This window comes from Manis pentadactyla, chromosome 1 (assembly GCF_030020395.1).
Source record: "Manis pentadactyla isolate mManPen7 chromosome 1, mManPen7.hap1, whole genome shotgun sequence".
In the NCBI taxonomy this organism is placed as follows: domain Eukaryota; kingdom Metazoa; phylum Chordata; class Mammalia; order Pholidota; family Manidae; genus Manis; species Manis pentadactyla.
This window is the reverse complement of record NC_080019.1, coordinates 158,109,369-158,133,981: the sequence shown is the minus strand read 5'-3', so window position 1 is coordinate 158,133,981 and position 24,613 is coordinate 158,109,369. Positions and strand designations below refer to the sequence as shown.

Here is a 24,613-nt window from a genome sequence, read left to right as displayed (position 1 = left end):
CTCATGAATACATATTAGCCAAATTAAATTACAAGACACCAATGGATTCAATCATCTTTATTAACCCATCAATATTACATTTTATACATAACATCTAGTTGTCTTAAAGGGATCTATTTTAGTACATCGTGTTAAGAGTAAAAAGCCAAGTAAGATGGCTAACACTTCAACCTGGCATTTTAATATCCTCTGGACAAGGCAAGCTAGAAAGTTAATCACTTTACACACATGAGTAGTGTTCCAAAATAACTAGGAAGCTGCTACATTTTTAAGCAGGGAAAGAAAAAACTTCCATTTTGGTCTTTATGTTCTGGCAAATTATACTTTCAATTAACAGCAACAATTATATCATTAAAAAATGTTCTTTTTTTAAATGTCTAAATGTCAATACAAATTAAAAGTGTGGTATTGGAGTCTTTTGGGAGGCAAACAGCTAACAGCTATATTCATCAGTATAACTGAGCCTCTTTATCGATAACCAGGTCCAGGCTGAGTATAGCCCTGACCAAAGGGAGGACGGTTACGTGCGTAAGGGTTAGGGCCGCTTGGAGGAGGGGTCATGGTACTTCCAGGAGGTGGAGTAAAACCTGGTCGTGCTTGGTATGCCCCGGGCTGGCTTGTTGCCATTCCAGGTTGTGAGGCAGGGGCCACAGTGTAATTAGCCGGTTGAGAAGTTTGGGTGGCGTAGGTTTGTGGAGGGTAACTGCTTGCCTGATACTGCTGCGGCACTTGAGCAGGACCAGCAAAGGCAGGAGCCGGGGCCTGGGAGGCTGGTTGCTGGCCATATCCCTGGAACTGCTGAGGCTGTTGGGGTCCAGTCTGCGGACTATAACCTGCTGAGAAGGCAAAACGAATAACATATACATCTTATTTTTCTTTTGGGGAAAGATTTCCCGAGAATTAGTCTTACTGTTATGGACCAAAAATGATGAGACATTTAAACTTATTCTTAAGTGTTATTGTAACAACTAGAATAGTAGATTCCATTATATAATATTTCAAAACCAAGTAGTATCAAAGAGGCATTTTCTAAACAATTTTTTAAATCCTCTAATATTAAGTTGAAACCACTATATATATATATTTCTTCATTACAACTGCTCTACACTACGTAACTCCTAGGAGAATATTCCTATTCTAGCATAACTTCTAGGACAGAGATGCTCAAACCAATGCAGGAATTAATGCAAAAACTAGTCATTAACCTGGTTTTGAGGGGAGGCCTATTTAACAGCACTATCAAATAAAAACACATGTAAGAGAATGATTATTTTTAAATGAAATAATGGTGCTACAAATACATCTTATTGCCCTTAATGAGGTTTATTCACTGTATAAAAACTAAGCCATTTAAGAATAAACATTAAATACCCATTTTCACAATCCTAAAGATATTTTAGGTATTTTTAGATTTGGTACCTGATGTTTTTGCCTTTACAAGTCAAAACTTTGACTTGGCAGTACCGACATAACATAAAAATCATACCATATTGCCCCACAAGATCAACATCTATATTCATTATTTACTAGGATGTACATTTTTTAAAAGAAAAAGTCTGCTTCACTAAAAACTTTTATCTCTACCATGAAACACACCTGCAGCTACTTGCAATGAAACCTCTCCATTGACTGGAATCCTGTCAGCATTAAATACCAGATACATAAGAAGATTATTAAAATATGTACAACCCTGCATTAAAAAAAAAAAGGATTGAATGAATTTGAGTATATTCTGAACTCACCTTGAACCTGGGTTCAAAATTTACTCATGAAAGAAACCTTTTCGACATAGTCCATGAATAAAACTGGAAAAGGTCAGAGGGAAACTGCCAAACCAACAGTGTCAAAAATGTTCCAATGTTACCACCACCACTTACAGTCTCCAGAGTATTTAGTTGACTATCTCCATATCTCCCAATCAAATTCAAGTTAATAGGACTAATGGGATCAGAAATACAAAGACAGTAACTTGAAAAGAAGTAAATTTTACTCAGAGTGAAAACCTCACTAAAATCATTAAGAACAAGCTTAGCTTTAATAAGTAAATCAAGTACCTAATGCATTTTACTTATGGTAGCATCTGAATTATTTAACTAAAGTCAATTCATGATAAAATCTTTAATGTCACAGGATGTTTTTCCTTAATTTTTTTACTCTGTTTTTGGAGAAACAGAAGGACTCAGCTTTATTCTGAAAATGTCTATTTAAGACTGTAAGGAAAAGCAAAAAGAAAGCTGCCTGTTCAACCTGGCAGCTGAAATCTAAACTGGCTTTTTAACTGAGTCTGGAAAGAACCAGATCCTTAGTAATTTCTCAAGAGAGAGAATAACCCCTAAAGGCCAAAGATGCTGCTTCAAAAGTAACCTACTAGTCTTTCATCATAATGCGGCAATGCTTCTAGTAAGTATATAGTCTCCTTCTCACCACCATCCTCTCCCTTGAAACACAAAACAAATGAGTAATTAGGCGAAGAACGAAAATTAGGTGAAGAACACCAGAAATTGCAAGAAATGTAAATTTTGTGGTTTTTTTAAAAATAAATGAGTAGTATAGGATAAGGGGTCATATGGTCCACAAAGCCTAAAGTATTTACTATCTAGCCTTCTCTGTCAGACAAGTCTGCCAAACCCTGTTCTGGGCTGGAGAAGCAGAATGGTATATGGAAGTAATTAACTGCAAGGTCAAGGGCACTGGGTTCTGACCAAGCTCCCCAACTGAATGGCTATGTGTGCCTCAATGCATCACAGCCTCTTAAACCCTAAGGTGCCTCATTTATTAAATGAGAGTGTGGGACAAAATCAATGGTTCCCAATCCTGGCTGGACTTCAGAATGACCTGTAATGCTTTCAAAATATCAATCCCTTTAAAATATCGAAGTGTTTAAAAATACCCCAGTCCTGACCAAACGAAGCAACATCTCTGGGAATAGGGCCTAGGCACAGTTAGGGTTGAAATCCCCTGGACTAGATGATCACAAAGTCTTTCCCAGTAATATCTATTATACCAACTATATTAATCCTAACACTTCGATTTTTCTTCATGTTAAAGGACTGCATCCTAAAAATAACCTTCCCCCTAGTATCATAATCCAAGTTTAAATTCATATCACCTATTTTATATAATTAAAAAACAGTAGCCACAGTTTAAGTCCCTCTACAAATACAATCCAAATAAAAGCTGCAGTATGTGTTAAAACACATTAAACTACAATTAATGATAGAATTTTATGGTCTAGTTCAGGGGTTGGGGCAAACTTTTATTAAAGGGTCAGATAGTAAATATCCCAGGTTTTGTGGGCCACACTGTCTCTGCTGTAACCACTTAATTCTGTCTTTATAGTGCCAAAGCCACAACAGACAGCACATAACTGAATGGGTATTATGTGTTTCAATAAAACTTTATTCACAAAAACAGCCAACAGGCCAGATTTGGCCTGTGGGCTAGTTTGCTGACTTCTGCTCTAGTTGATGTTATAAAACTCCATAAAATAAAATTTAGGCAAGATTCAACTGTAATAAATTATTTTTAATTACAGTTGAAATTTTATACTTAAACCTTTGGCTATAACATACAAGAGTTGATAACAAATGTAAAATTACCTGAGTTATAATCATTATGTTCAAAGCTACACTAGAAATTTATCGTATTTAAATAGGGATAATCTTGAGTAGACAGATGTTAAAACAAAATACCCAGGGTGCCTATTTAAAACAACTATATTTAATGTTCTTAGTTGCCTGAATTATATTTTACAGAATTCTATTTTTCTGGCCTGTTTCTGGTATTCCTACATGCTTTGGGAGATTAAAAAGAAATCTAAGTAGCTTAAAAATTTGGTTCTTACTAATAAGATCACCTTTCTAGGATTGAGGAAATGTTAATATTTTAAAAGGTACCAAAAATACACTAAAATTATTTCTTACATATAATGCGAGAAAAAATCTTGCAGGTTTGCAGTTCTAAGTCACCTGAGACATAAGTCAATCACAAAAGTAGGAGATAGCTTTGTATCAAAAACCTTTTTTATGCCATAAGTATTATATAATCATCTACTGTGACTGTTTTACTTGCCCACTAGAAAACTAAAATGTTGACTTACAATATTTATGCAGAGTATTTAAAAATAAGTTATTTTCCCCCAATAATAAATACTTAATACCTACTATGACAAAGTATTACAATTCACAAAATTAAGAGGAAAAAATTAATGTTTAATGAGCAGAGAAATGGCTCAGAATCTGTGAGCCAGCTCCCCAACACCTGCTCACCTGAGTACTGAACACCATACTGCTGGGGCGGCTGCTGGGCGCCATACCCGGCCTGCTGCACATACTGCTGGTACATTGGACCTAAAAAAGAAAAGGCAAGGGGAAAAGGCAGGCTCAACTTGGCAGACAGAAATATTTTTAAGGCACATTTCATTCTCTCCTCATCCAAACACACTGAGTAACAAGACACAAGAATGTGTTTGTTCCCCTTTAAACATCTCAGAATAAGAGAAGAATGAATATTAACAAATGTGGCTGCTCTGCTGTGGATTAACTCAGAGAACTCTAACTGACAAAAAGTAACATGGTTACTTCATAAATTCAAGAAAAACAAATGTTCTCAAACCCAACTGCCAACAGATACTTAACACTAATGTTCAGTAAAAATCAACTGAGTCAAAAATCAATAAATAGAAATCTGAGAAAAGGGACAAATACCATTAACAGCTCTTAAATCTTTCACAAACACTGATTTGTCATCTAAAGGTATAAACCTTTGTTACCATATAAATGGACTCTTTGGTAAAAGGGAACTATATGCCATTTTTGTTCAGATCTCAGACACCTTTGGCATCTGACAAGTTTGTTTTCCCATCATCTGAATATCCTAGCTAATCATGTGGAATCTGAGAAAGCCTAACTGGCTCCTCACTGCATGATTTAGTGATTTTTTTAGCAGACCTGTTTAATACTGGGGATGTATACTTGGAAATCAGAGTCCTATTTGGGGTCAGTAGACCAGTTCCTATGGAGAAACCTTTTAGACACTATTATCACTTGTGATTTCTAAACAAGTAAGGATTTACTGGTTCATGTCTTTATCATCTCTACTACTTCCTAGTTGTTCTAATGGTGGATTTAGCTAGACCTAATGCATAGAATAGCAATAAAACTTGCATTTTAATGTCTAGTTCGTATTTAAATCTTTAAAATACTTAGCTAGCATTTAAATCTTTAAAATAATTGTATGTTGGCTAATTCTTTCAAAAATATTCAAACTACCTGCTGTTAATCAAAAGACTATGAGTAAATTGCATATGTTTAGCAGAAGGAGACAACTGAAAAGTCAATTCATTTATCCAGCAGTACTATTCAAAATGAGTTAGCACTCGCACACTGAAATCAAGGGATAGAGCCCATTACTGTACAGCCATCTACTGGCTGCTCAGCCCTACCTACAGTATGAAATCAGATATGCCTGTATTTATAAGCTACTCATCTCCTAGCAACTAGTTACATATTTTATGATAGAAATAAAAGCTGCCAGCCAGAGACGGGTAAGATTCCTCAAGGGAGGAACAACCTAAGACAGGCACAGTCGCAGGGAGGTCATCAGGTGAGAAATTGGGGATCAATTGAGGTGAGGCTTAGAACCTCACCCCCCCGTTCTGAGAGAAATCTTCTGCATACGTGGATGTTTTATTGCCCTTGTCTAGCTTGGATTAACACATAGTCTACAGGCACACACCTGATCATCTACATTTGCTCTCTTACAACACTAAACTTTGTTTTCTACCTTTATCTTGTATCTACCTACCACTTCAGCATTTTATTAAAAATAATAATAATGAGAGAAATGTGGTATCCACATATAAATCAAGTATAAAAACCAAATGAGTATTCATATTGGAACTGTTTATAGTTCATAATGCATGAGCAAAACCGAAAGTTTCTGTGATGACTGCCCTTGTACTGTTCACTATGTAACTTATTCATTATGTAAGAATTTGTTCTCCATGTAAGAACTTGTTTGTTATGCCTCAGAAGATTGGAGACTGATGAAAATTAGGCTTGGGATGGATTAATGATTGTGCATTGAGCATTGACTCCCCTATACAGAATTTTATTGTCGTTAACAACCATTTGATCAATAAATATGAGAGATGCCCTCACAAAAAAAAAAAAAAAAAGAGGACAGACTTACAATGGTAAAATAAAAAAATAAAGAAATAAAAGCTGCCTATTTTTAAGCTATTAATCCTCTTCCTAAATACGACAAAAAACTTAAAAAACTCCTTAAAAATGCTCTCTTAATGACTTAAGACTTATAGATAGCACAAAAGATGGTAAAGAAGCTAACTACCTTAAAAGATACCACCTTAATCCTGGGTTGTATTTCATAACTAAATTTTAGAACAGAAGTGACCAGAACCTGGTACAAAAATATAATCAAGGGGGAGAAATGTGTACAAAATATGACAATGGGTTCTAATTCTTAGAAATTAGAGCAATTAACTATACAACACAAAAATGAACAAGGCACATTAGAAATATCTATTTCAGATACAGAAACATTAAGCAACTTACCTGGGATAAGTATATCACATCTAACAAGAATCATCACTGACACCCAAACATTACACTAGAGCTTTAGTTTAAAAGGAGTTTTGTATACATTTCATGTAATATAAATATTAACTCATGTATCATCAAAAAGGCTGAGATTAAGGCTCCATATAGGAGACTGTTGCCATTAACGATTCTAAGGAACCCCCATTCTAAAAAACATTTATTTTCCTCAATAAAAACTGACAAGGTAAACTACTCTTAAAGCCATCACACACATTATTCTTTTTTCTTAATTTGCTACAAACCCATTATGAAAATGCCAACCCTGGGATTAGAAGTTTACTACTATATCTACAAAGTATTCCTTTAACTTATTTTAAACACACTTCATTCAAGTCAAAAAAGGGACTGTTACAGTACTCTGAAATGTAATTAAGTAGCCTGTGTTTGGTTTTAAAAAAGGAGGAATAACTTCACATACTTGTAAGGAGAGAGCTACAGGGCATTACTAAGTGAAAAAGCAAGGTGCAAACACAGAGTAAAATGTTTTGATTTAAAAAGATATATAATATATGCTATGTTTTCTGTATTTTATTATCAGAAAGAATCAATGGTAGAATTTAAAGTAAGAGAAAATACCACCAAAGGGAGAAAGAGACTAGGATGAAGCAGAGTACTGGTGAGACTTCTGAGACTTTACTTCATTACAGAGTAGTAGCCCACCTCCATGATGGCCTTCAATGATTCCTAGACCATGTACAACATATGACGATGGGTTGGGGTCCTTACATTCTTAGAAATTAGAGTCACTTCACAATATAAAAATGAGCGAAGAATAAGCAATAAACACATGAGTATTCACTCCTTGTGCAGTCCCTTCTCAAACTGAATAGGGCTGACCTGTATACCAATACAATATTATAGAAATGACAATGACGTTTCTGAGGACAGGTCATAAAAGAGAGCCATCTTCTACCTTACTCCCTCTTGAACATTTGCTCTGGTGGAAGCTGCCAAATCATGAGGTCACCCAAGAAGCCTATTCAAGTTCCATGTAGTGAGGAACTGAAGCCTGCCAACAACCAGCTGAGGGAGTCATCTTACAAGTGGATCCTCCAGCCGGGGTTAGCTTCAGGTGACTGCAACCTCATGAAACTCTGCGCCAAAACCACCCAGCTCAGCAGCTCCCAAATCCCTAACTGAAACGGTTTGAGATAACAAATGTCCACTGCTGTAAGCATCTGTGTTTTGAGATAAACTGCTACATAGCAATAAGTAATACATATAGTCTTGACTTTAGAAACCTGCAGGGGTGACAGCTACGGAATAAAACGAAAGACTTAAGACACATAATCAAATGTGAAAGGTGAATCTTATTAGATTCCTGATTTGAACAAGCTACCAAATGTAATGAGGTAATTATGAGACCATTAGAGAAATTCAGTTATGGATCAGCATGTGTTTACATTTTCCATTAGATGTAATAATGGCATGGTGGTTATGTTAAAGAGAAAAGGTTATCATTTATACATGCATATTGAAATAGTTAAGTGAAATAACGTGTAGAATTTGACTTAAAATACTCCAGCAAATAAAAAAAGGCCAGGATGGGTATGTGAGATAGATGTAAAAAGAATGTCAAAATATTGTTATGTATTGAAGCTATAAGACAGATACATGAAGAGTTGATTATTCTATCTCTACTTTTGTTATGCCCCAAAATTTACATAATAAAAGTTATTTTAAGTCTACTCAGCTTATCATTATATTGGCATATAATTTTATAGATTTTAATGATATTCTTCCCACATTCCTGGTTTTTAGAACAGTACTACCTCCCAGTCCCTGATGATCTGCAGTGCTTTTCTCTATATCCTTACCACTTACTTAGGTTTTTTGCAACTATCAACTGTACAGTTTTCCAGTAAAAAAGGTACCTGCTTATCTCAAAAAGGATAATATTGCCCATTTTATTTCTTTTCATGATGCTTAACATTTTGTTGATCCTTTTCACTGAACAACATATTAAGAATAAAATTCTTGGGGAAAAAAATGTACAATTCCAAGGTCCCTATTACAGAATTTAAGTAACAACTCAGAATTACTTAGAGTTATTTCATATTCTAAGAGATTGCTGTTAATGAATTGTTAGTAATTGGTTTTTATGTTGATCAGTCTGCTCAAATTATACCCAGCAGTTGATTTAACTGGTGATATCAGGGACTCATACACATCATATGTCAAGAAGTATTCATTAAAGTAGCCTATAATTCATATTGAGAATCTTCAATGTGCAGTGTGAAAAATAGAATGTAAAACATTAATTTTTAATAATCATTACATCTTGATACACTGGATATACTGGATTAAATAAACTGTATAATTAAAATTAATTTTACCATTTTAAAAACCTTTTTCAATGCGGCTAATAGAAAATTTTAAATTACATGTGGCTTCCACTGTATTTTCTTTTGGACAGCACTGATCAAGACATTTAGCTCCAGAATGCTAATCTATTGACTGGTATCACATGTTAGTAACTGTATCATTTTTTATATTGTATATTTTAATGTAAATTTTTAAAGGTTAACAGTTTTAGCAAGGCATATAATTAATGCCACCCCACTAAAGGAATTCAATGCGTATTAAATGGTGTTAATCTGATGCCCCTGGAAAGGAAACTTAGTTGGTGGGGGTGAGAAATGTGAATTTTCATTCTATGTCCTTTTTTTTTTTAATTTTACCCATTTGAAAATAAATTTTCAATTAAAATAATTTGAGATATAATATATTAGTGGAGACTTAAATCCCATTCCTTTATAAGTGAACAGGAAACAATTATCCTCCCAACTGCCATTCCACAATAGTACACATAACTTAGAACAGGATTTAAGAAAAAACCAACAGATGTTAGTTCACCTGATGTAGCTATTAAACTCCCATTATATCCCAACTCTCCTTTTGCCTCCCTGTTTTAGCCAACACCTACTTCAATTCTAGTTTATTCCACTTCTAGCAGTTGCACTTTGGTACAAAATAAAGACTGCAACAAAAGTTGGTTGAGAAGAGGCTTTAAACAGTAAGATATTCTTACCAAATGACTCATTCAACAAAATGCACCTGCTAGTCCCTATGACTACCTTTCATCCAATGGGACAACTCTAAAAGTCCAGCCACAGGATGATTAGGACTCTATTACAAAAGTGTTTGGTTCATTTTAACGTGATTTGTAAATTCAGTCACTAGCTTCTGGTGCTGAAAATACAGCATACCACCACCTGGCCCCTTTATACAAATAGTTACAGCACCACCTGCCGTTTGCTTTAAAGTGGAATATGTAGTTTGAAAAGTCCTAACATGCATGGGCAACTCACAAAAATAACATTTTAGTTTCTGGAAAGAACCCTAGAAATCAGTAACTACTTAGCCCACATTATGCAGATCTCCAAGAGTTTCAATGAGGCTCCTGCTTTCCCTTCAACTAAGTGCCTGCTTTCCTGAGCTTGTGGCCCCTCAATCACCTTCAGTTATGACAATGACCCCTTTTCTGTTTTTAATACTGAGCTTTCACATTGTATTTTACTCAGGACTAAAGATATTCTTTTAAAACTACTGGTTTAGTCCAACTTTCACAATTTATGGTGAGGGACTATTAAAACACAGAGAGATTAGCTTGTTCATCCAAGGACACATCATTTAGAGAAGAAAAGTTTGATTTAAAATATATTACTTTTTTCCAGAAGACATACTGCTAATTGCACAAAAATGTATTTATCTTTCCAAAAAAAGGCCTATTTATCTTTTAAAAAAAACTACACTTAACTAAAGTTATACTTAACCTCTATTTTAAAAATCTTTTTCTATTACAAAAAAATACATAGTTGCAAGAAGGGAAGGGAGAAGGAAATAAAGCAGTACTTTATTAGGCAAAATAAAGTGTAACCTAAATGGTTCATCTCTGATCCCATGGTCACCCACTTACTAGTGATTGGTATGAATCCTTCCTGATCATTCACCCTGTATTTATACTCATATGAACACTTTTTTTCTAGGTTTTCTTTTCAATAATCAGAAGCTTATCTGACATATTATTCTATTTCGCTTTTTTAACCCAAAAACATACCTTTATCAGTAAATCAACATTTTTCACAACAGTGTTTGTAGTATGGATACACATGTAAGCTTTTTACTATTAGCAACAATGCTGCAAGGAATATTACTGCACATGTGCCTTTCCACACATGTGCTCTGAGCTTTATTTTACCTTCATTCTGACCTGCTTGTGTCTGAGCTCCTGAATACGGCGGCTGCTGCGGCTGAACTCCTGGTGGGTGAACTGCAGAGGAGGAGGAAGCAATGCTGTCGGGTGTTCCTGAACGGTCTTCCGTAGGAGCACTGGGTGGCCCTGGATAGTCATGAAAAGTCAGTTCAGTTTCTAATACAAGACCTTCCCCCAGCAAGTTCACTAAGTTTGGTTAAAAGAAGCTAAAAGTACTAAAGAATAATCATCACAAATGAAGCCTTCTTTATTTTTTCCTTTGCTCCAATCTCTTAAAAATCCAAAGCTGCAACTGGAAATCATTCCCTTATAAAGTGTGGAGTGCTATATTCCTGAGTCCTTACCTCCCCCTGCAAAAGCTGAAACTCAATACAAATATCCTCCATCTTATGCCATCTATTTTGTAGATCAACCGAAGTATCTTTTCATTCTTCAATGGGTCTCCATTACCCAAAAATCAACTTCAACCCTCTAGCTTGGTATTCAAGGGTCCAAATGTATTTCTCGCAATTCCTCTTCTTACATGACCCCTTCAGCTAAACTAACCTACTCCCTGTTCCCACAATATATCTAGTATTTTTTTCTGTCTCCATTTCATTTCACACTGTTCCCTCCACTGTCCCACTTTCACAAGTCTAAATAGAAATTCTTTAAAACTCTGCTACAACTCCACACTTCCTTACCCATAAAATTTTTTTTCTGTTTGTGAACTTCTATAGAGTATACTTTTACTATGAACCTTACCAACTTCTATTTTGCATTTCTGGACACCTTCCATCTTCCACAGGTATTTTAGCCAGACTCCTTTCTGATTCTTTTGTCTGCCTCACAAGGCCTAGCTCTCTTACACATGAGGTCACTCAAATTCTTCCAAATAATGAACAAGTCAATGGAGAGAACTCACTACAGTTCCAATACTGTGACAGGGAAAAAAAAGACATTCTGAAGACAACTGTAGCTATTTATCCCTTTCAGTTTTTTTGTTTGTTTGATTAGGCCATATAGAAGAGAGGCTAAAAGCACAGATTTTGGAGCCAAACTGTGTAGGCTCAAATCCCAGGGCTGTCAATCTCTTTCTGTGCCTCTGTGTCCTCATCTACACAAAAGAAATACTAAGCCCTGCTTCATAAGGTTACTATAAGGATTAGGAATAAACAAGAGCTTATAGGAAGTGCTTATAAAAGTGACTGTATAGCAAGAGCTTCTGAAACTGATTAAAACTTGGAAAGCTCCACATTAAGTACTTGCTATCACTAACAGACTAACTTCTCTGACTCCAAACCTTTATCCTCTACACTGCTGTATCCCAGAACTCAGCATTATATTAGGCACAGAGCTGGCAGCAGATCATCCAGGTATTGATGAAAACCTAAACTAGGATAACAGAGTGGTAATGCAAGAGAAACCACAGTAAAATCAATGACCACTCCTAGGCACCACCATTTTATTGACATTTATATACATGTAGATCAATACATACATATATACATATCCCTTTTACAAAAGATACTATTATCCTTAAAAGATGCATCACTTTCATTTGTCTTTTCTCTCTTGTATGTAACCTCTTACTTAGACAGCTCATCCTGTCTTGGAGGTAGTTCATCTCTCCTTCTCAGGTCCGTATTCACTATGCAGCCAAGTTTTTACAGCACACCTGAGTAACTCACAAAGTAACCTGGCATTTTCTATGTGTACAGTTTTTCTACTTCAGTTCAATATACAAAGCTACCAGAAAAATGGCCTTCAAATAATGTGAATCATATTAATCAAATTATTCTGGTCTGGCATATTACTACATTCTAATTGAAATGTTTAATCCTGACCTCATATATAACTATTTACTCCTCTATCTGTCATTTCTTTAAGTCAGAAGCCATAATATTAATTAATATTTCAGTTGCTCTAAAAATGTGCTTTAGAAATCACTTGTTTGATGTATATGATGTGTATTCTTGGAGAAAGAAGACAAGTATTTGTCTCATCTTTTCACAATTTCACATAATTCTCTTTAGTGAATAATCCCATTAGAAGTCTAGACTTAATCCTGTATTTTCAGTTACTGAAAACGGCAAAGTAAACTAGTCAGGTAAACCCTCACAAAGGTAACAACTAAAAACCTGGACAAAAACAGAAGATAATATGAAATCAATGGAAGTCAACCAAATGTCAGCAGAAACCAGAAAAGAGTTTACCCCAATGGAATTACAATGGGTAAGAATTTTAAAAACTCTGACCTCTACAGAAAGCCAGTGTTAACTTCATGGCTGGCCCAGCAGAAGGAAATCTGAGGGGAAAATCCCTATAGTAGTAGGAGAGTTACTGAAGAAATGAAACCTGAAATCTTCAGCATAAGCTCACCCCAAATCCCTAGCTGACCATGGAGTCAGGAAGGGGCAGGGCTCAGAAAAAAGCAGCATCTAGAGCTGAAAAAACTGAGCAGAATACCAGTTGCTATACTCCATGGAAAGAAAAGAATGAATAGTTTGAGTCCATACAAGTTTGCTCCCTACTAGAGCAACAACAAAAAAATCCTCAAAAAACCTAAAAGAATCCCAAGTCATTATACCATATTAGCCACAATGTCCTGTTTTCAATAAAAAATTATCAGACAGGCAAAGAAACAGGAAAATATGACCTACTCAAGGAAAAAAGGCAGGTAAAAGAAACTGACTCCAAACAGGCCCAGATGTTAGATATAGCAAACATTTAAAAGCAGCTATTACAAATATTTTAAAGAATTGAACAAAAAAAAATTCAATTAAAGGGAAATACAGTCTTAATGAATGTAAAGGTAAGGAATCTCAAGAGAAAAAAAATAAACTATACAAAGAACCAAACAGGAATTCTAGAGCTGGAAACAATAACTGAGATAAAAATTTCACTAGGAAGGTTCAACAGTAGATTGGAAATGGCAGAAAGAAATCAGTGAGCTTGAAGAGAGCTGCACGGAAATCAAATCCGAAGAACAGAAAAAAAGAGTGAAGAAAAATGAACCTCAGAGACCCTTGGAACAATATTAAGCTCTTCAATGTGTATGTAACTGGAATCCCGAGAGAGAGAGGAGCAGAAAAAAATGCTGAAGACATGACGGCCAAAAAATAAAGCAGCATTCATATAAAAACACTTTCTACACTAAAGCAATTTAACCAGAAATCTACATTTCAATTTTTCTAATATAAGATCAGAAGAGAGACTAAGATATCAAATTAATTTAAATCCTACAACAAATCTGAAGTAAGATTATAAAATGGTTCAGATATTTTTAAAAATAGACTTTCTGGATTCTACTTTTGATAAAATTTATATAAACCAAACTGTGGTTATTCTTTAAAGGGGAGGATTCCACTCACTGGGAGAAAGTGTGAGAAAGCTTTTTGGGGTGCTTCGAGATCAGCTACATCTTGATCTAGTTGGTGCTTTATCCAGATACACACACATGTAACAGTTTATTGAACTGAACCCTTAAGATCTACGTACTCCACCATATCCAAGTCGTCCTCCTCCTAAAGAAGGCAAGTGAGGGAAAGAGAGAGGGAATGGAGGATGAGAGGGAGGAGCTAACTTACCTGAAACCTGATCATCTGTTAAGCCAAATGCTGACATGACATTTTTATTGATTTCATCTTGGTTTTTTAAAGGATCAAAAGCTGACATACTTGCTGCCATAACCTGAGTAGACTGTTTTCCAGAAGAATCAGAAGCAGCAGGCTTTTCTTCCCTACCATCCACAGTGTCTACAAGAGAAATAAACAAAAGCTGTTTCCATTTTATCTATACTCAGTTAGACTGAAAAAAAAATACAAGATAGGTAAATATATATGTGCATATATATTAAGAGTAAGGATCTCTAAGTATAGGATTTTTTGATACTTATTTTTATTTTTTAAATCTGAAAAAAAAGTAAAACGGAAATGCAAGATAAATAACAGCTTTTCCAAAAAATTACATCTTGCTTCTTCCCTAGGAATTATTAGATGAGAAAAAAAAATACAAGTTCCTTAACAGAGAACATTTTAGCCTTAGCTTTGGAGACCTACAACCTATATCCTAGTATCAGATACATACTTGGCACTAATGCTTTATTTTGTTAAACAGTAAGAAGCTTAACTGAAGTTATGATATCAGCTTTGTTTTATTTCTATTTGTCTATTGATCTATTATTAAATTACAGAGAAATCTCAAGCCAACCAATACATTAAACACATTCTTTTAATTTGCTATCTTCCTTTAAAATACTTATTACTAATTAAATTACTTATTTAATCATTACAAATGAAATGATGTGTCTGAGTTTTGCTCAAAATAATATGTGAGGGGTAGAAATGTGTGGAAGCATAGATAATATAACACTGCCTATAGCTGATAATTGTTGAAGGTGTGGGTTCATGGGATTCATACAGCATTATGTTCACTTTTGTATGTTTAAATTTCTCCATAATAAAATATTTTTTAAAGTAGAAAAATAAACATTATATGCAGCGTAAATTTAAAACCATGCTTTTCTTTTAATACTAAGGTACTCAACAGGCATTTATACTACTACCTTGTAGAAGGAAAAGGGCTCAAGAATAACATTCACTTAACAGATAGGAATCTGAGGCAAAGGCATAAAAAACAATACCCTAAACAAGTAGTAAACAAAAATACTGCTAACCACTACTCAATTAACAATTTTTTTCTGTTACTTTGCAACCAAATGAGCAGATATTAGATCACCTCTCAAAATTCATCTTATGAAAAATGTATTAAGTTGAATATAAGCACACATGGGCTTACAACTCTTTTATTCCTATCACTCTACTGGTTATACTAGTATTTCCTAAATTTCTGAAAGAAAACTCCTGTAAGTATTCATTCAAAGTCCACTAGTTATCCATTTCCTCACCAATTTCCTTCCTCTAATTCTAAAACTATGCCCACCTGCATATCACACCAATCTTAACAAATTATTGCCCCTCACCCTACTGCCCCCCACTACTCATACATCCATCTACTTACTGCAAACTAAATCCATGAAGAGTAACAGCATCAGTCCACTAGCCTACTAGCTACTCCGTTAGCTGCTAGGCTACTGCAACAGGACAATCCAGTACCTAAGGTAGCCTATACATTATTTGCTTTACAGAGGAAAGTGTCAAGAGATAAAACACTGAGAACATAGATAGCCACGTGCTTCTGGGTGAGGGCAAGCTGCATAATTCTGAAGAATACTGACAGCTGATTGGCAGTTTTTTTTCATGGACTAGACTTTCAGTTTCTGATGTCGGTTTTTTTGGCTTATTTTATACTATTTTTCTTGAGAAGATTATTAAATAAGGATATGTTCTAAGAGCTTAGAAGTTTAGACAGTTTCATGGAAGGTGGTCAAGATCGTATAAGGAACAAAAGAGGAAACAAAAAAATAAATTACAACCAAATGTAAAAATAAAGCAGAGAATGTATTATTTAATTCATTAAATAACTCATATAGGATACAATGGCTAGAAGGATGGCCACACAAAGAATTAATGTGATACAATTTCCCAATATGCAAAGAAACCAATTTTAACATCATTTATATTTACATAGGTGGAAAGTTAACAGCAAGATATTTGAAAAATAGAAATAATGGACTAACAAAAGCAGAATATAGTGGCAAAAGTAAGAACAGAAAGGTTGTATCATCAAAAAAAGCTTTTACTCTACTCCTTAGAGCACAATATAGGCTAATGTAAGTAGTTTCTGTATAGTTTCGGCTACACTTGTTGAATTCTGCTCTCAACTTCATAGTGTTCTACAGGTGCTTAAGCCCCTGAAATTATATTCAAATGTTGTTGCTTCAGCATCTACGAATTCTTTGTGGAAAATGGTCAAAAATTTTCTTCAGACCCTTGAGCTTAAGTTTAAGTTTTTGGCTTGAATAAGGTTCAGAAAAGGCAATTTTACTTGACCTGAAATATAAAAGGTTTCATCATAAAGAGGCCAGGAGGATCTCAGTATTTCAGCAAATTTCCAGTATGTTCTGAAATACTGAGGTGGATCTAGAAATTACAAATCAACCACAAATTATTTATTGAGCATCTACCATTAACACAACTCCACCTGGCTGGAAGAAGAGAGGAAGAAGGATATTATGGAAAATGCACCTTTACTTAAATGGTAACTAAATTAAGAGAAAAAAAAATATTATTTCACAATATGGACAATTTTAAATATGTCAGATTTACATGCAAACACAAATGCAAAAAAATTAATCTTTAAGTGCCACATCTAAGAATATGAAAAGCTGAAAAGTTTTTTAAAATCTACTTTCAAGCCCTAATATTCTTAAATTTCAGTCTACATTTTAAAATATATTTGGTCCCAAAACTGTATGTCAGTTCCCAACTTGTTGATAAATGCTGCTTTATCTTAAATAGTGCATGTCATCTGTAAAAAGCAAAAATTTCTTTATGTATTATTATTAAAAGCTGTTTAAGATAAACTTTACACTATTTGTACTAGATTTATTTTTTCCTTGAAACTACTACATATACAACATAGAACTCATGAAATGATTTCAATTCCTATGGTTTATTAATTAACTATCACAGTGAAAAGGGTTCAAAAGTCAAAGGGGTTAGAAAACTAACCTATATCATAAACCTAGGAGTCTAAGACTAGTAAAACAATCACTGAGAGAGCACTTTCAAAATGAGATTCCTGGGCCCTGCCCTCTAAACAGGTCTATAATGAGATCCAGGAACTGGTATAGTAAAATCTGGTAACCTGATAAATCGCCAGATTTGGGAAACAGATATGAATATTAGCTTAGAGGCAGGAGTAAGAAAGGATGACATGACACTAAGGGTGTGCCATCCTACTTCTACTGACAAGTTAAAAAAATATTTTAAAAAAGACCTGCAAAAAGACAGAAGAATAAATCAGAATACAAGGGATGGTCTACCATTTTCAGGAATACTGGAGGAAGGTCCTGGTTCTCCAGGTGGTTCCAAGCTATCCAACAAGCGATTCACTTTATTTCGAAGTTCTATCAGTTCTCGACGGAGATATTTCACCTGACTTGATTCAAGGGGTCTTGGCTGGCCATTAACTGGAATAAAAGCATCAATTTGCTTAAAATTAGAGAATGTTCTTATATAAGTTTATCAACAGAAAAATCAATATAGTTTCTTTAAAAAGTGAAACAAAACCAAACAAGATACCTGTGATGTCATTTGAGTGATAACTCTTTTTAAGGATAGGATTCTTTGTTGCTAATAATTTATGTTTTGAAAAAATTAATATTCATCAGCTTTTCTTGATGCCGGATCTATGGCTTATAACCATATTGGTAAAAAAAGGTTGATCAGGAGAATTCAACGACAGTAAAATTAACTTAAACCTATAGAAAGCTTTAATATACTTTTAATAGAAATCAGGTACCTTCAAAAACTTATTTAACACTATCTGAAACACCTTTTTCTATACATAATGTTAAAAGTGCAGCATGACTGACAGGTCCCTTTTACCTACTTTTGACCTAAAAAAAAAGAAAAAATAGCTACCTAAAAAAACTAACCTAAAAAGAAACCTATTAAAAAACACAGAATCCATGAATCCACATCACCATTGTCTTTCAAGGTAGTTACTTCCAAAAAGCAGCATATTAGCCACAAGTGATTATTCAATAACCACAGGAAATTTTTTTTAATAAAGGCAACATTACCTCCTTTAATTACCCATTTTATCCAGATTATTTTCAGCTGACTAAAAAAACAAATGAAATCCTTCACCTAAAGACTGTCACCACTGAGATTATTTTTAAAAAAGTGATGCAAGGCTCTAAATGCAAACCTCAGATAGGAAATTCAAAAATCAAACTAAACTAAAATACTTTATAAATTGCCAGAGCACAGATACAAATTCCTAAGGCAACAACCCAAAAAAGGAAATCTATTTGAAAATAACAGTTTAGGGAGATTCTTTGTTAAATATGTTTCACACATCAAACCACAAATACAAACCTGCCGGTGTTTTACATATTCCCTATATAGTTAGAAGGAATCTCCTACCTATATAAATTAGTTATTGGCTTTTGGTGTAATAAAATCTTGTAATAAATTAGTTACTGGCTTTTACTGGGTATTACTGTTTTTTTCTCTAATATGTGAAAAGGAGAAAAGCAGCTCCTACAGCCAGGAACTAGCCTGATACTGTAAGACAGGCCTCAATGTTGCTAGAAGCTGGCCTGGCAGTCACAAGCAGGCTGTGGTGTTCTATTGAACAATTTCAAAGAACACCAACAATCAGAAAAAATAACTCTGTGTCTGTGACAGATCAAGACAAAAACAAACCACTCCATAATCCTGGGAGAACTCTGAAAAAAAACCAAGAACAATGACCAAACCACAAAAATGACAAATATCCCTGGCTAACAGGAGTGACTGCTGCTGTGTCACTAACTGCAGCCTTAGCCTCAACTCATTCTTCCCACCTTCTGGGTAAGATTTAGTAAAATACCCAATCGTAGGACCACCCCCATTTCCTGACAGCATCCCACCTAGAGGAAAGCCCTACTTCCCTGAACTTTGTCCAAAATCACCTAACTCAAGCCCAAGGCCTATGAAAAATTCTAACACACTTTTACTGAGACCTCTTTGTTCTCCACAGTATTCATTCTTCTTCACTGCAATGCATTTGTAGTTACATCTCTTTTCATTCCTAATATTGCTTACTTGTGCCTTTTTTCTTAACTAATCTTAACAGAAGTTTGCTGATTATATCTTTTTCAAATTGTTGATCCTTAGTCAATACCCTGACTTCTAGTTCATTTCTGTTGTTATTTTTTTTGCTTCACAATTCTTCGTATCTTTCGCTGTTTTTCTGGACTCAGTTTCCTTCTTGCTGAAGAATCATTTTTAAATTATTTGGCCTTACTTCATCCTTTTTATATTTAAGGCTATAAGTATCCCTTCAAATTTAGTTTTAGCATACCCTAAAAACTTCATTATATAGAAGGCATCACTAATTTTCTAATTCCCATTATGATTTCTTCTTTGACTATGTTATTAAAAAGCCAAAAGTATGAGAGTTTGGGATAACTTTTTTGTCCAATGGTTTCTAAGAAGGTCAGAGAATATATGATCTTGATCTCTTCTGATATTTATCAAAATTTGTTGGAAAACCCACAATATGGTTAACTTTTATAAATGTTCATATATACTCAAAAATTATATACCTTCCTGATTGCTACATGCATAAGATCAAGCCTGTACCCAATTTGTTCAAATGTTCTCTATTAATTTTGTGCCTGTTTGATCAGTTTCTGAAAGAATATTAAAAACTCTTCTATGATTGTGAACTTATTTCTCCTTTCTCTAGGGAATTTTCCCTAAAATCTATAATATGTTAAGTGTTCAGAATTGTTATATATTCCCATGGAATATTCTTTCTATCCATATGAAGTGACTATTACTAATGAAGTTTTCACTTAAGAGTATATTGTTACCTATTACTAAGCTTTGAATTTATCAGGAATAGCTTTTTCTAGCCCTTTACTTTAAACTTTGCATAATAATCTTCTAGTACGTCTCTTCAGAATATAACTAGATTTTATTTTTAACTCCAATAAGTCTTTTAACTTGTACATATACTCCTCACTTGTATTGTGATAGTATTTTTGTGCTTTCTATTCATCAGGCTTTCTCTCTGCTTCTTTTCCTCCTTCTTCCCCATCTTGTGAGTAACTACCCTTTATTTCCTTCATTTCCCTCTACTAGCTATTTCTAGTCTTTCAATAACGACTCTTACATTTTAGATATGCACACTTCAATTTTTAAAATCTAGTTAATTACTATCCTCCTCCCAAGCAAATCTTTTAAATATTTTAATTTCTATCATCCCCTCCTTACATATAGTTATTGCTCAGTATTTTTGTCCCATCTTTATCTTGTTTTTTATATTCCTAAAATTACTGTTTTAGAATCAGTGCTCACTTAAATTTACACATTAACCAGTTCATCTGGTCACAGTTTCTTGCATCTTCACTGTTCTTCTGGACCTGATCTCCTTCCTGAAATGTCATTTTTAAAAATTCTTTTAGCAAGAGTTTATGAGTGGTAAATTCTCAGTCTTTTAAGATTTCTTTTATTTCCCCTGAAGTTTAGCAGACTACAGAATGTTACTTTTCTGAACAGTTTTGAAGATGTTATTCTACTGTCTTCTAGATTCTAGCTCGCTATGAAGTCTACAAAGTCTAATTGCTTTGTAGGTGATCAGTCTCATTCTCTCAGGCTACTTTTAAGATGATCTGTCTTACATATCTTCCAGTTCATGACAATATGTCCAGTGCAGATTTATTTTTATTATCCAGCACAGGACTCACTATGCTTCCAGAATCTGATGGTTTATATATGTTAAATAATTCTGAAATTCTTTAGTGAATCCTTCGTCCTCATGTATTTCCATTCCCCCATTCTCTCCTTCAAAGTCTTAATGGAAACAGACTGGTCTTTCTGATTCTCAATTTCTCTCATATTCTCCATCTCTAAGTTTTTGTGCTTTACTCTGTAATTTCTTTGGACTACCTTCCAGTTCACTAATTCCCTCTTCAGCTGTGACTAATCTGTTCTACCTCTCTACTTTGCATTTAACTTCAATAGTTATATTTTTCATTTCTCACAGTGCCTTGTTCTTATATTCTTTTATGTCTAATAATTTTAACACACACTTTATAGAGTATCACTCCTACTAACTGCAGTTCTTGGGAGCCCTAATCCTACTATTCGTTTTATCCACTGTTTCTTGTTTACATTGATTGTTTCGTGTCTTACAGTTTTGAACTCTTAAGTTCATCAACAGGATTCTGTCTGTGAGAAGCCAATGTGACCTGGGTTGAGAACATATCCCTCCAGAGACATTTTTGCCTTTGTTTCTTATTGTTTTATTATAGTCTCTGGGCTTGTGAGTTCTCAAACTGCAAATAGCTTAAATTTAAACACAATTCACCTACAAACCATGGTCATGAATCCTCAAGGAAGCCTTTGTACACCCCTGACAGTCTAGGGTTTATGAGTTCCCTATATCAACTCCTTGACTTCTCTACCAGTGGAGAGAGATTTTTCTTCTACGATATTCTTTTTGAGAGTATAAGCCCACCTTGGTGTAGGACCCAAGGTCTGTACTATGTAGAAACCAAATGACAAGTACCTACATTATGTAGACTAAAATCTTTATCATCATCACCAAATCACACCAAGTCTCAGCTTTTGATACTTCAAGCCCTGGTTTTTAATAACATGTATTTTTTGATCCCTGGTCATTTCCCTTATTCTCCTGAACTACCTCAGGTACATAATTCAAAAAATCTATTTGTAAAAGTTTATCCAGCATATCCTCAGTATTTCTGGAAGGAGGGTTTTCAGTTTCTCAAATCTGCTGGAGAGCTGACCAATATAGGTACCTTAGATTCACTATTGGAAAAAGATATTTAAAATTTTTTAAGCAATTTTTGTTACTAGCACTTCAAAATCCAATTCATATTCAATCTTTCCATATGGACATGAAATAGACACAAATTAAATCAACTGGCCAGGATCACATCATGTTGAACTGTGAAGTTTAGTGCCATATGATTTTTTTAGATGCTAAGCAAAATAAAACATCCAGAAAAAAAGACATTTTACTTACCACAAAATCATGCTACCATTTTAACTGTGTAATCATTTCTATCTCGCTCCTTAAGAGTTCTACCAAATCTGTTACAATTGGGAAGAAAACAAAATCTAGAAGATCACAGTCTATTTGCTTTTCATTAGCTATCTCTAATCTTTAAATACACTTTGAAAAATATTGTCTAAATTATCAGGCCCAGATATTATACCTGAAAGTAAGTAAAAACATACTATATTATACAAGATAACTATATATTCTCAAAGAATTCAACTTAACAAAGGTAGTGTTAACCCTGCAATTATTTTCAATCCTGGAAACATTTATATAAGTGGCACACACTGCTACTTACGTAACTGAGCAGATGGGGAATTTAAAATATGCTTACTGTCTATTATTCTTAAGATATCTATCTATATATAGATACAATTCAGTCTCAATAATTCAAAAAATCTGATACAGCTGAAAAAGTTACCACTTAATTCTGAGTCTTCAAAAGGAAAATACCTAAGAAGTCTTTAATAAAAATATAATTAATAATACAGTAAATTTATTAGATAGTTTACAACTTACCAAATAATGTCAGTTTCAGTATCCTACTACATTGAATTGCAAAGGAAAGGTCAGAACTATCAAAAATTGTTATAAGATCTCCATCTGGAATTTAAAAAGAAAGTAAGAGTTTCAGATCTGCATCACTAGTAAACTAGGATATATGTTAAAATCCAAAATGTAGATCAAAGAGCATAATTAGAATCTCCCATAAAAAACCTGAAGAGGCTAGGAAAGATGTATTTGTTCAAAAACACACTAAATCATTTTATTACTTTTACAGCAAGGTATTTATCACATCTTTATAAGAACTAAGATTAATTTATTAAGTAATCTTTTTCTAATCACCAGGAGGAGATTCAAGGTAGCAATATCACGAATTATTAATTTAAACCAACATCTTTCCATCCAAAAAAATTTTAATATATTTAACCAAATTTAAAATAGTAAAGATCCTCAAGGTTTGAATTTTAATTGTAAGTATAGTAAAATGCCACGGACACAGAGAGAAAACCATACCTAACAGTAACTAAGAGGGTTGCAAAAAAGATTTCTGCAGAATTGCCCTAATAAATGGGTAAACAGACCATTTTTATACCAGGATGAAAACTGTCAACTCTTCCCCAGAAAAATACTCATATTCACAAGAATCTGAAACCCCCTAGATTCTCAGGATAAAAAAATACTGTAATTAGCATTTCAATGGCCTATTTCAAAGCTTTCAAAGCACCAGGAGAAAAAGAGTTCTCCAGAGAAAGCAAGAACAGAGAAGAAACCTCAGGCAAGCAGTTGGTCTCAGGACTCTGCAGGGTATCATCATAGCCACAGTTGTGTTGGAGGAGGGAGTTCTGGCCTGAGAAGGCTGAGAGGCTGCTCCAGGGAAGCACTGCTACACCAACTGTAACAATGATTAGGCGGATTTATTTGGACAAAAATAGCAATAAAAGTTATCACGGAGGATTTCACCACTGTTTATAGCTCCTTTAAACCGGACCCACTTCTTGTAACAAACATTATCTAATGTTGAACTTCAGGGATTCTACTCACGAACACATTTTTAAGAAAATAAAGTATGTATGAAAAAGAAGGAAACTTACTATAAATGCCTCTTTTTTGAATTCCACAAGTGAAAGATAGTATTTCTGATACCATGAACTTTACCTAAGCCAGCCCTCCACACTAGTGCCCAACACAGTCTTTGGAACACAACTCTGTGCAATTCAAAATACTTAGAAACAACACAAAAAAACAAATTCAATGTGGTAACTAGATGTGGTGGACAAAGTTTCAACACTGAGGATAGTCTAAGTTAGGGGTCCACAAACTGCGACCAATGGACAAATCCTTGTGTTCACAGTAAGGACTGCAAACTGAGAATGGTTTTCACATTTTTTAAAGGTTTTATTGAAAAGATGAGACAGCCTTATGTGACCAGCAATGCTAAATATTAGCTGATCCTTTAAGGAAAAAGTTTGCCAATCCTCACCCCAAATGAAAATAAGGGACTTAAGAGAAAGCCAATTCAACAGCAAAGTCAGTTTAAGACCAGAGCAAAGCACGTCAGGTAAAACAGAGACCGTTAAAATTTTGA

The 24,613-nt window shown here is 34.3% G+C and overlaps 1 protein-coding gene across 6 annotated transcripts in view; it reads right to left on the bottom strand.

Annotated features, from left to right (window-relative positions):
* Positions 1 to 42: 42 nt before the first annotated feature.
* TFG (trafficking from ER to golgi regulator) overlaps positions 43 to 24,613 on the bottom strand; it is a 29,927-nt gene continuing 5,356 nt past the window's right edge. Inside the window, exons 3-8 of one of the 6 annotated variants that reach the window (XM_036916506.2) lie at positions 23,044 to 23,127; positions 17,765 to 17,911; positions 14,406 to 14,573; positions 10,822 to 10,962; positions 4,269 to 4,349; positions 43 to 833 (exon numbers count right to left, since the gene is read on the bottom strand). In XM_036916506.2, the coding sequence (XP_036772401.1) occupies positions 469 to 833; positions 4,269 to 4,349; positions 10,822 to 10,962; positions 14,406 to 14,573; positions 17,765 to 17,911; positions 23,044 to 23,127 (986 nt within the window). In that variant the 3' untranslated portion in view covers positions 43 to 468. Of the gene's footprint in view, positions 837 to 865; positions 2,438 to 4,268; positions 4,350 to 10,821; positions 10,963 to 14,405; positions 14,574 to 17,764; positions 17,912 to 23,043; positions 23,128 to 24,613 lie in introns of those variants that run through there. The other 5 variants (XM_036916508.2, XM_036916504.2, XM_036916507.2 and 2 more) reach the window with 5 other exon arrangements.